This window comes from Xiphophorus maculatus, chromosome 24 (genome assembly GCF_002775205.1).
Source record: "Xiphophorus maculatus strain JP 163 A chromosome 24, X_maculatus-5.0-male, whole genome shotgun sequence".
Classification (NCBI taxonomy): domain Eukaryota; kingdom Metazoa; phylum Chordata; class Actinopteri; order Cyprinodontiformes; family Poeciliidae; genus Xiphophorus; species Xiphophorus maculatus.
The window spans coordinates 5,418,664-5,431,747 of NC_036466.1; the positions used below are offsets into that span (position 1 = coordinate 5,418,664).

General features: G+C 42.0%; 1 protein-coding gene across 1 annotated transcript in view; it reads right to left on the reverse strand.

Moving 5' to 3' along the window:
- Window positions 1-13,084, reverse strand: part of ptgfrn (prostaglandin F2 receptor inhibitor) — a 53,529-nt gene that overhangs the window by 18,013 nt on the left and 22,432 nt on the right. The window contains exons 6-11 of the mRNA XM_023329522.1: window positions 10,315-10,461; window positions 10,070-10,230; window positions 9,863-9,983; window positions 8,364-8,577; window positions 8,098-8,285; window positions 3,184-3,291 (exon numbers count right to left, since the gene is read on the reverse strand). Coding sequence (XP_023185290.1) covers window positions 3,184-3,291; window positions 8,098-8,285; window positions 8,364-8,577; window positions 9,863-9,983; window positions 10,070-10,230; window positions 10,315-10,461 — 939 coding nt within the window. The remainder of the gene's footprint in view (window positions 1-3,183; window positions 3,292-8,097; window positions 8,286-8,363; window positions 8,578-9,862; window positions 9,984-10,069; window positions 10,231-10,314; window positions 10,462-13,084) is intronic.

Consider the following 13,084-nt stretch of genomic DNA (forward strand, 5'->3'; position numbering starts at 1 on the left):
TGTTTGATTCCACCCTGATTTACATATATAAGCACTAGTGAGAGTAAAACAGTTGCCACAACATTTTGTATTTTGTAAAGGATCTGTAATAATGCTCATTTGTGCACCTAGGACGCAGGAGTCTGTCACTTTAAATCTGAGCAAAATATGCCTACATCTAACACTGACTTTAGCTCATGTTTCATACAGTCAAAGTATGAAAAAGTTGTTTATCTTAGTAGTCAGCTTTACAAACAAAAGCACAAGGCTGTGTTTTCCTGGAGTGTTTCCTAATTTATTTGGTACCCATCAAAGATTAAAATGAACTAAATTTATTCAGCTGGGGGAAAGTAGGGTAACTTAGATCTGGATTTGCTCTGTTGGGTAAACTACGATGACACCATTTTCATTGTTCGGTCTCAGCTCTGAACTGCCATCAGTAAACCTCGAAATGTTTCCCCATTCAAATCTCTCAGAAACCTGCATTTTCTAATTATAACTGCTAATAACTACCAGCTGTAATGTTTGTTGCTTCTTAGTTGTAAAATGATGACAGGTTAGAACAGTGCAGGGCATTTTTCCATCATTAGCAAACAAGGCGGTTTCACAAAGTAAAACCATCCACACTGTTTATTTGACATCAAAAATAATCTCCGTGGATTAAACCGAACACAAACGAAGCTGCGACAGCCACAGAATTAAGCTCTTTGACCAACATACTGAGACGGTATGAATGTGAAACAAATGAAAGAACGCTGGAGAGCCACAGCTGTTAAAGATCCTTAACGATATAAAAAGAAGAGCGATTTTTCTAATTGAACAAGCAGATTATCTGGATGAATTAAGCATTCTTTCATTATTCATTAATAGGGCAAGTCAAAAGCACGGCTAAGACATAAAATCATTGAACATAAAAGAAAAATGCAAAGAGCATGAATGAACAAGGAGAATATAAATGATTATATCCATATTCTGGTGTTTGATTCCACCCTGATTTACATATATGAGCACTAGTGAGAGTAAAACAGCTGCCACAACATTTTGTATTTTGTAAAGGATCTGTAATAATGCTCAATTGTGCACCTAGGACGCAGGAGTCTGTCACTTTAAACCTGAGCAAAATATGCTTACATCTAACACTGACTTTAACTCATGTTCTTATGTATGCAGCCTTTAATCCTATTGGCAAATTACAAAAAGGGGCAATTCGGAGACTTTTGTTTTTGGCTGTAAGATCACTTTATATTGTGGACTAATTTTACAACAGTTTGTGAAACCTTTAATCTTAAAAAACAAAGCGAGAGTATTACAAGTTTCTGTCAAAAATGTTACTAAAATCTCGTCTCGATCTTATGAATCATTCTTTCTAGAGAGTTGGAGGCATCACTACACCTCTAGTAAGCAGGTCCTCGTAAAACAATACATTTTTCACCGTGTATGTCTGGCGGGGGGAAATGTGTAGTTTCCAGTTGAGCGCTTGTAAAATAAAAGCCCTCGGGTTAAAATGTCACGTCTCAGTACAGGTCTAACTTTAGCCCAACTTTAGCATAACTTACTGCAAAACAAAAAAGGCCTCCTTTTCCTTCGTACGCTAAACACACGCGTGTCACAGCGACAAGCCTGTTTCCCTTCCACGCCGCAGCTGTCTGCGAGTGCACACTTTGAAGGCAGCAACCCGCTAACCCCTGCAGGTCTCTCCTGCTGCGAGGAAACATGTTTTTATGTACAGGCAAAAGAACAGCCCCTGCGTTCACTCAGCAGAGGTCCACAGGTGCAGCAAATCGTGTTTGCGTATACATATGGAGGCAGCATCCGTAATAAAGAAAACACACGAAAACATAAAAAGCGACTCTTCGGCTAAAGGTAGGAGGAGGAGGAGGAAGTGGAGAGGGACGGTGACAGATGGGCAGCAGGCAGTTGGGAGTTCAGCATGATGCCATATGAGGAAGAAGAGATGGGGAAGAGGAAGAGGAGATACTTTAAAGGTTAAACAGAAGGCTGCATCTCAGATGGTTTCCAAACTCTGAAAGCCCCAGTACATTTCAACTCCGATGTGAATTTTTAGGTATCTGACTGTTCACTTCCTGCAGTACATCCTTTTTGCATATAGAGCCTCCAACGCTTATCAATAATTAATAATAACATTGCCGTACAAATAATCCTTTATGGCTATAATTTGATGTCACACTGATAAAATGATAAACCTTTGGAGTTTACTTTTGGACACATTGCTTGACTTAAGAACATTAAACATCTGTCGTCTGTTACAAGAAATATTGGATCTAAAAAAAAGCCCCAGTGGTTGATGAAGTTGTGTGTGTCGTCATTGTGATTATGATTAAATGGCTTATTAGAATCACCAGTAAGCAGTCACTGTAAAGGAAGATAAAGGTTTTGGTTCCACATTGCTAAATGACCAGTTGCACAGTCACAACACTTTGTCATGTTAAAATGCTCTCGCATTTTTGTTGTCTATGAATTTATGGCAGATATTTTTGCAGGTGTCTGATTTTAAGGGGATGGACAGACAGTTGATCAGCAAATCGATGGAAGCAAATCCTTCCATCGATTGGTCGATGGAAGCAAGTTGGTCGATATTGATCGACCAACAGATGGATGGATGATCTCTATGTAGACTCTTAGTGAAAATGATTTACAGATGAATAAATGGGCAGATGAATAAGTGTCTGGTCAAAATGATGAATGGATGATCAACAAATGCAGAAACAGGATAACATGGACAGACGGATGACTTCTAGACTTCTAGTCAGGAATTACATTTTTCCCATATTTATTTGCCTTTAAATGTACTCAGAACAAGAAAGTATTGAATGTATTTGGTTTCACTTCAACAGGAAGTAGTAGAATTTACCAGCAATCTGCAGAGAGACCAACAAACGACGGCACTTCAGCACAGTAATAAACCTGCTTTTCCAGCCACTAACACATTCTGAGCAGAACCAACTGCTTGTGTACCATCATTGTTACGAACACAGCTGCCGACAGGCTGGCAGGTGAAGAGCTCAGAGGTAATGAGTGGAAATGGTTCTGTGTTTTTGTAGCAGAAGACGTGGAAAAAAAAAAAAGCTTACAAAACAAGATGAAAATCCAGTTTTTTACATTTTTTTGTGAGGGGTGGTGGTTGTTTTTTGGTTAATGAGGAGCAGTAAAGTGTGTTCTACCTGTCTGAGAGTTCGCACCTACCACTTTTTGGCAAGGATCCGGAGACGCCGACAGAGCACTCCATCTTGGCCATTTCCCACGGATAAACGCTGCTGGCGTCGGAGTGGATTTTGACGGAGAACGTCAGCCCTGCAAACACCAAGCGCATCGTTTCCAGTCAGCTTAACATTTAACAACGGCCTCCGCACATCAGAGGAAGTGATCAAAAAGACTCAATTCAACTGAATTTTTTAAACCCACGTTGCCCCTCGAGGGGAATCAGCACATTTCAGAGAGTAAACACACTCTTAAAAAAGGGAAAAGGGGGTTGATTGCTCTGTTATTTAGAGAGGAACCCCCCCCAAAAAACATTCTGAACCAACACACTCAGTCAGATGCTCTAAACGTTGCAAAAACCTGCAGATTCTCAGCTGTTTGCTGGGTTTGGTCTAAATTTCACTCATGTTTTAAATGTAAATTATTCAATGCATTTTTCTTTTCGCATGCTGAGCGCTTCAAGTGGATACTCCCAGTGGAAGGAGCGAAAGAAAGTGCAGCCGAGTCCGCCCAGTCGTACGGTGAAATGTGTTAAAAGCAGCGCTGACCTTCGGTGCTTTAAAACAAAAACAAAAAATAAAAGCCTGTAATGTTGTGAAAAGCTCATATTTCTGTTTGTTCAGCCCTTTTCTGCTGGATTCGTGGGACCTCACGTGTCATCAGATTTTTATTTTTTTTAAGTCAGAGGGAGAAGGCTGGGGGACGAATCTGGTACATTTTGTTCTTTCCTTCCCTAAAAGCTGCTATTTCGTATCTTGCTAAAAAATGCTTTTTGTGGCAACAAACAAGTCCCGTCCCGTCTATGAATGCGAGTCGTTGATGACTGCATCTGAAACAAAGGGCAACCATCTTGAGATGAAAGTTTAAAGAACCGCGCAGCCCGTTGATGGGAGTGATCCTTCGCTAGCGCAGACAGAGCGTCTGCATATTGTAGCATGTTTGATTGGGTCATTGGTGCAACTTTTGAGTAGTTCTCAAACATTTACACTGTTAAAATTTCACATTTAAAAACAGGAACTCATTATAAAAAGATACATAATGTATAGAAAAATGTGAATTTCAACTGAAAACATTAAGTGAAAGGAAAAGCAGAATGGCATTGATAAGACTAGTGAACTCCAGTCCAGTCGTCTGTCACAGAAAGTCTGATTCTAATGTGTAAATTCATGAGACCCAGTTCATTTACAAGTGTTGTAAAACGGCCTAAGAGGAGCTCCTGACCCGCTAGATGTGCTTTCAGGGCATCAACAAGGTGCTCTAAAGAGTAAAAATGTTTCTAAATTACGAAATCGGATCCAGAGAGCTGGAAAATTCTACTTTCTCACATCTTGTCACATTGCAATAACAAATGTAAATAATTTTATTGGGATTTTAAAAGGAAAATGATCTCAATCCCAAGTCTTTATGCAGCCTAAAACAGGTTTTCTTCCTGTATTTAGTTCAATCAGTTTTCCAATAAGCTCTGGTTTGCTTGCAGCAAACTGGATTAAATTTGGTTTGTCTATGAAGCAAATTCACAAAAAAATTTTGAAGGCACAACGATTAAACTTATATATAAAAATATATTGTTAATTTAGTTCAATTAGGAACAGATTCCAATTCAGTCACACTTGTAAAACAGTGCAGTCCATTGGTTTAGTTTTTCAATGAACAGATCACATAGAGTCACTTCTGTAGGATAAACATTCACACCAGCTGCGTTTCCATTTACCATAAAACTACGCAAACTCAAATTGCGACAACAAATGTGCTAAGAAAAACACGGCAATTTAGAATGTAAAAAACAGGTTGTTAGATTTAAAAAAAAAAAAAAGAAAAGGTTCTGGAGCTAAGATGACTTATGACGTACAAACTTACCCATGTGTGGTTTCAATTGCATTTCTTATTTAATGGAAACACTGCAACTGCGTAACTCTGCTGAATTTCGACAAAGTCTCATGCACGGCTGTAATGGAGGTGCAGCGGAAAACCGACCTTTTAACAGGAAGGAACCTCCGGCAGAAGCAGAGCCTGGCTTACTGGTTTCAGACGCTATGTTTAACAGAGTGCTGCGTCACGTCCAAATGCTGGGGGATCTTGTTTTAAAACTTACAACATGTTGCTTTAAATCATCTCCAAAGCTTTCTCTCTGATCTTCCCGCTGTGTTCCTTGGTCTCACTGGTGTTCTCAGGGGACATTTACAAAGAGAGTAAAGGAGTTGGAATCCGAAAGCAGGGAACACATCTTAAATCCTTACTTGCTACATTTTCTTTCTTTTTTTTTGCAAATGTAGCAACGTCACATTAAAATGCAAAGTGAAAAACACACAAAGGTTCATTTTGAATGCATAAAAACCAGAAAATAAAAGACACTTTTGTACCAATCCAGTCTTTCCTCTGCAGCCGCACCACATTTGCGGTTCTGCCAGATCGCATTCGAGCTGAAATACTTGACGGGAAATGTGTGAGCGAGGTTTTACATTTCCATACACTCAGAAACAGGACAACACCTCGGAAACGTTGAGGATACGGCTGGAGGAAGGAGTGGAAGACGCTCGCACAGAGCTGAGCTTCCATCCCCTCAGGCGAGCATATGGGGGCTCTCCGCCAGCTCACATTGACGCTGGCACACCGTTTATGTGGGTGTGTTTGTGGGCTAGCAGGAGGATGGAGGGGGTCAACTTAAAATATTCCACTTGGACACACACTTGAAAGATTCCACACACATTTAAGCGAGCGGAGACGGAAAAAAGAAAAACGAAACGAAAGCGGCGGTGCAGATCTTCGCAGCCGGCTGATTGGCCAAAGGGCTTCGCTTTGAAGACGTCCCAGAGAGAGAGAGAGAGAGAGGAGACGGGGCAGGATGGATGAGCAGGGACAAAAAGTGTGAGATGTACGTGGAGCTGAAGGCTCCCGCTTCCCCCAGAGAGAGACCGAAACGCAGTCCTGGGTTTATCATCTGGTTTTCCACGTGTCTCGTACGTCGCCGCTCCACTCCCACAGCCTATAAGCGTCTTTGCCTCCTACAAATATCGCAAAGATAATTCAAAAATGTGGCATTCGATGTGTAGGAACAAATATGGGACACAAACTGCTCCAAAGCAGAGTTCTGACCGGGAGCACGAGTCTGTTTTAAAGTCATCTAGAAAAATATACAGAAAATCACACATCTGCATAATAATGGCACATTTTGTGAACAAAGTTCAACACAGCATTGGCCATGACCATGAGGGTTAATGCAGCTCTTTTATTCTTTAGATATTTACCTTTTTGATGAATTACATAAGGTAATTGACACAAGGAACACCAAAAGTGTAATTTAAACGTTTGGAGCAAATAGAGTAGCATTCTGACAGACCAGCGCTGTCTGTGACTAGAAAATTGCATGAAATCTCTAGATTTCTATATTGACATGAGGGAATTTCACATGTGGACCCATTCTTTGATTTCAAAATCTTATTTAAAATATATATTTCACACAAATATTAAGATCTCCTTGTTCGGAGGAACGTCTAGATTCTGTCAGAACTCTGAGCTTTCTGTTCAGACTTTTTTTTTTGCACCTGTTGAGACAAAAGCAGACGTAAGCACTGGACTTGAGGGTCCTTTGAATGTGATTACATTTAATACGCAAAGACCTTTATAAGTGAAGCCTACGCTAAACACGTTTATGCACGTGAATGTGCAAACTCTGTTTCTTGCATCTTATTGGCTCACAAATAGAACTTAAAATCGATTCATTTTAATATCTTACCTTAAAATTTCAACTTATTTCCATTTTCTTTGTTTACTTGCTTTACCGCAAACATTTCCAATTTTTATCTACCCTTCCAGCTTCCTTTCTACGTTCTCTTGTACTCGGATTACTTTCACACCAACAAACCTTTCTTCTTTTTTTCTCCTCGTCCACTCCATCACCTCCCATCCAGTTTCCTCTTTTAGTTTCCAACTTCCCAGTCAGATCAAAAGACAATAAGTAGGCCAGTGGCAGTGGTGGGCGTCAAAGAGCTCTAGGTGTGTGTGGGTGTGTGTGTGCTTTTTTGCACATTATTAGGGACTTCATTTTACACGTGAGTGGATGGAGGATGTGTTTGTAATGTGCTAGGAAGCAGAAAAAAGGAGCTGCTTCCATCTTTCTTTCACTTACTGCAAGACTTTAGTTCACTCACTAATGATCTGAGGACTTTTATGAAAGCAAATAAATCACTGAAAGGCTGCAAAATGGCTTTGAATAATTAATGAATGCGGATGCAAAGAGGAAAGGATTTTGTTTGTTTTGAAATGATAGATTCTGTTGGATTTTTATTAAATGAGATGGCTCTCTTACAGAGCTCCTGCTGGGAAGCCATATAAGCGATACTTAATTTTAAAACACGAGCAGGTCAGAGAGCAGGAGTCGGTTTCTAACGTGCCAGTGAGCAGATGGCGGTCCTGTTCTTGTGTTTTATCTGCTTTAAAATGAAATGTGAATCTCCTTTAAACATCTTAAAGCAAATTCTGCTTCATAAATTACAATAAAGTCTCCAATATTGGATAAATAACAGCAGCACGTCAAGTCTGGCTTTTCTTGATATCGGATTTGGCTTCAGAATTCATGCATCACAAAAATCCAAGATGTTCCTGCAGATTTTTGCTAGCACAGTTTTTTCTTCCACTAAACTTTCCAAAAACTATGCAAGGATCCAGCCTGAACTGGTCTTATGTATTAGTCTGTAAAACTTAGTTTGTGTTTATCCTCTAAATTAACAGCAATAAATGCTTGAACCATCTCAGTCTATGTCGACTTTATCGAGAATTTAAAGGTTTTGAACTAATATTTTGAAATAAATCTACTTTTCCATGACCTTAGAAGGCTACGAGATGAACAGATAAACTAAGTAAAAAAAAGAAAAAAAAAGAAGAAGACACGTGTGGACGTACCGTCTTCTTTAATGAAGATGTTGACTTTGTTGGACTCCGACGTGGCGGCGGTGGTCCAGGACTGATCGGGCTGCTGTTTGGTGAAAGCTGTGACGTTGCACCAGTAGTAACCTGTGTCGGACACCTGGACGCCCTCCAGGCGGAAGCGGAACTCTCCCGAGCCGGTTTTGGAAAGAACCAGGTTGTCGCTTTGGGAGCAGGTCGAAGGACAACTTTAGAATCAAACGTCGGAGTGTGTTGTTTAAGATGAGGGACAGTGTGTGTACCTCCTAGCTGGGTCGGTGATCTGCACCACGTTGTCGGGGCTGAGGGACATGATGGTTTTGACGCCGCCTTTTATGCCGTCCTGTGATTGGATGTACACGGCGAAGCCGATCCAGTCCCCGATGTTCTCGGTGACGGCGGAGCAGCTCATCTCAAAGGTAGCCCCGCCCACAGAGACCTGACGAATGGTTTTGGCCGCGACGTTGAGAGTGGGGGCTAAAAATCGCAAGCAGACCTTAAATCAACTTTAGAAGAGGTCACAGCACAACGTTTCCTGGGTTTGAAAAAACTTAAGTTGACTGAGATTTTAATACTTTAATATTCCAGTTCATCATAAAATCATGGAGGATATTTCTATAGTAGGAAGGCTAAGGAAGGAAGGATAGGAGGATGTGAGTTAGGAAAAAAGAATACACAGAAGGAATGGAGAAAGGATACTGGAAGGAAAGACAAGTAATGCAAGGAAGGATGGATACAAGGAAGTAATAAAGGAAAGAAGGCAGGAAGGTACAGTGGATGGACAAGATAGGAAGGAAAAATACAAGGAAGAAAGGAAAGGATACAAGGAAATGAGCAAGTATACAAATGAAATAAAGGACCAAAAGGCAGAGAGGATACAAAGGAGGAGGGGAGAAATTAACAAGATCGCATCAAGGAACAAAATGGAAGAAAGGATAGACAGACAGAAGGAAGAAGGAAATAAGGAAACAAAAATTTAAGGGAGAGATGAAAGAACATGAAGTAAGTGAGGTAGGTTACATGGAAGGATAGAGAGAAAGGGCACAAAGTAGGGAAGGAAGTTAGGAAGGAATGAAGGAGGACATAAAGTAAGACAGACAGATGGAAGGAAAAGAAAGATGGTTGAGGAAGAAGAGGAAGGAAGCAAAGACCCAAGTGTTCAAGGAAGTGATGTGATGATAAAAAAAAGTCTCAAAATACTTTTTGCACCCATACTTCCATTTTCCAAACTTCTCCAGGCCTGGAAAATTCTGAAATAAAATTCCAGGCTTTTACAGACTACAGAGGAACCTTGCCTTTTATTTTCTAAAACTGGCACCGACGCAGGCAGCCTTCGAAATGTGATGACATCATGGCCCGATTAGATAAGCCGAGGTCAGAAAGTTCTCGGCGGACAGGAAGTAAATGTGTGCGTGCATTGTGGGTGAAGAGCTGAGACAACAAGTTGTCTTTTGTGGGATTTCTCTGTGAAGTCCGGAAACTGCAGCTATAAAGTCAGAGCAAAAGCTGAAAATGCTACTTTTCACTGGTGTTAGCTTGGTACTTCAATCATTTCGTCTAAAGCACTCAAGGCTTCTCTAAGCTGCAGACGTCAAAACTCTCTTTGAACCAGAAGTGCCCGGGATTTAATCTGCAGCCATTAAGTTAAACAAAAGAACAGCCTCGACGTCTCAGTTTGAGATCCCAGAAGGATTTTGTTCGTTTAAATCAATTAAAACGGTCCTAAAAGTGGACGTGAGGCGGCGTTCTGAATCTGGCTTACTCTTGGTGTCCCACCGTACGGTCAGCGGCGAGCTTTTGTACTCGACGGCCTGCACCATCTCCCCCTGGCTGCTAACGCTCCAGGCAGAGACGGAGCACACATACTGGCCCATGTCGATCTTCTGCAAAGGGATAAAACGTTGTTTTAACAGGGTTGAATTTAGTGCCACGTTGTCAGATCCTCTGGTTGTGGTGATTATCTTCTTACCTGTGTGCGGAGAAACCGCAGTTTGAACGTGTTGGGTCGGGCTCTGCTCAGACCCAACACTCCACTGTCCAGCCTGTCTTTGTACGCCGAATTCGACTCCAGGTTGCCGTAGGCGTCCAAGGAGCCAATGAGCTTTGGGGACGGAGCGTTTGCCCCCTTTTCTATTAGTGATTGGATAGAATCAGTAAGTGAACATAGAACAGAGTTTTCAGCTTAAAAGGAAAAGGGTAATTACTGTGCAGTACCAGGAAGACCGATGTGCTCCCATCTGACACCCAGTCTGCCCCCTGGTGGTAGCTGGAAGATGTTGGTCACGTCACAGGAGAGCTCTATGGGCTCGCCTGTCTTCTGGGGCTTCGTGGCAGCTTCCAGGGTCAGCGTGAAGTTCGGCTCTGTGGAGAAAAGAGTGAGGAAGGAAAAAATGAGCTCCGTCACATTATGCTTGCACGTAAAAAGGCATAGATACGCCATAACAGGAGAAGAAACATGACCTATCAGTTTAACAGAGGTCTTGACAGTGCATAGGAGAACCACACACAGTCACAAAAGCCTGACATCTAAGTCCTTAGGTTGGTCACACACTGCTGTGAGACGAGATCCCACTCTTTAAGCACCGTTTGTTACAACTCAGCCAATGTCGCCCCCTTTTCTAGTGTCGAGTCTCGCTCTAGAAGGTTAATGACTGGTTCTAGTCAAGTTGAGTGTGTCTTCATGAGCAGCGTGTTCTTTGCTATGCAGCATCTACGTGGGCGAGTCGTGCGCATGCTAAAGCAGTGGTCGGTGCGCCGATGATTTCGTTTTGCGCGTGCGCCCTTGGGCAGCCAGTTTCTCTGAATTCTCCTGACATATTTGCTCGTTGCTGGTCGCCCCGTCCAGTTGACGATGCACGTGCTGTTCCGCAAGTATCGCCTTCGCGTAGCCAATGACGTCAATCAACAAATGCAGTACTGCCAGATTGTTTTCCCTACAATCTTTACCTCCAATGATGACAAGACTCACTTGTCCAGTGAGCGATGTGCCATCCCTCACCTCTACTCTGTACGTTCTGCTTGGCTGTTCAACCAGCAAAACACATTTTCCTTCACAAACTGCCAAAATGCATTGCTATGTTAAAGAAATTATTGGCCAAACACAAATTTGCTGATGCTTTTTCCCTACTTTTCACGATGTACAGCAATTTTATTTAGTTGCAAGTTGTGCTTCAGAAAGATCCATTTTTCTCTCCAACTCTCAGGACTATGTGGAGTGTGTTTTATGGTCCTGTTGCCAACCAGGCTGAAATTTAATTGAAGCAAGGAACCTGATAGGATGACACTCCAACCTGATAACAACCAGAGTTCCCCTGCTTCACCCAGAGCGGCAGATCTTCCCCCTCTGTCCGACACGCCAGCGTTTTGTCATTTTACAGCAGTTCAACATCAGCCTATGAATGCAAAATGATTCCTGTGTGGTTTTTTTTATTTAGTTGGTGTCAGGATAAAGTAGAGCCGGCTGTCTGAGCCAGAGGACCATAAATAGACCTGAAGTAACACAGTTAACTGCGCGAGAAGAGGTGTGTATCGCAGCGTTAATAGTGAGTGTGTGTGGGCGGTGAGGCAGGTCCTCACAGCCAGACATCCAGATTGCAGCTTTACACGTCAATGAGCAAGAAACACACACCATGATCTCCACTGAAACACACGGTGTGTATGTATATACAGTACACCCACACTTTAGCGGAAGAAGGGGGGGCTTGACATAAACCAGCTTTACCACATCAGGTACAAGTCAGTAAACACACACAGATCAAAGCTATAAATACAGGTGCACCAGTGTGAGTTTGGCACAGCTAGCGGTGCGGGTGATGTCAGTTGGACGTCACACACACACACACACTGACTCATGCACTGTCACCATCTGCTCTGAAACACACACACTTTGATCAATGAGAATGTGTGAAGCTTCTCTGCCAATTAGCCACGCGCCCCTCTCACACGCGCCGAAGCCTTGCCTTATTTAGGTAAGCTGCACGGCCTTGCGACGGATGTTGAGTCTCGCGTTGTCAGGTTTGGATGCTCAGTGCGAGGATTTGCACATAATGCCCATTTATCTCCAGCTTCAACTGAACAAACTGACCACGCCTGCAAGACGCACGGCTCGGTAGGACATTCTGTAGAGTAGCAAAAAAAAAAAGAAAAAAAAAAAAGGAAGCTGAAGCTATGATTCACTCTGGACCATTGAAACGGAACCGTAAGAGATTGGGAGACCATGGCCTGGTCCGGTAAGGCTCAGTTTCAGCTGTAGAGGTCAGTTCTGGGAATAAACGACTTGAAACCATGCAACTGTCCTGCTTTGTACCAGCGGTTCAGGCTGCTGGTGGTATAACAGCATAGCGGACACTCTTTGTACCCTTTAAGCCTTTTAGAACCAACTGAACATTGTATAAACAATGAGAGAAAGATTAGAGACCTTTAATGAGATGATCGATTTTCTGTAGAACTCCATATTTCAACACTATAAAAAGGTCCTTGTGAGAGAAAACCATCAATCATAATGGTTTACCTCCGTGTTTACATTAAGCGTATGAAAGCTGCGGGTCATTTGATCGCTTCAGCATTTTCACTTTCGTTTCTTTTTATTATTATTTTGGAACAAGTCCTAAAACAAGCCATCTGCTACTGACTGCTTTGCGTCATCCATCAATCAGAGGAGAATCTGGAATCTGCTCAGTCTACCAGGGATGAAACGAGGATCTGCAACTGGAAAATCAGAGTTATTCTGGATTAATTCAGAGGTAATATCTCATCTGAGTCCACTGTTCCAACTGGGCAACAAAACGACCACAAATTTCTCCTAAAATAATGTGAGATCAGTTTAAATGAAGAGATCTGGACATTTTTTGTGATAATTTATCTTCGCAATTTCAATAAAATGCTGAAGTAGAGAGACAAATACATATGGGTACAAAACTGTTTGGCTTCTGGATATGAAATGGAGCCAATCAACGATGTGTGGCCATGAAATGGCAAATCTAGA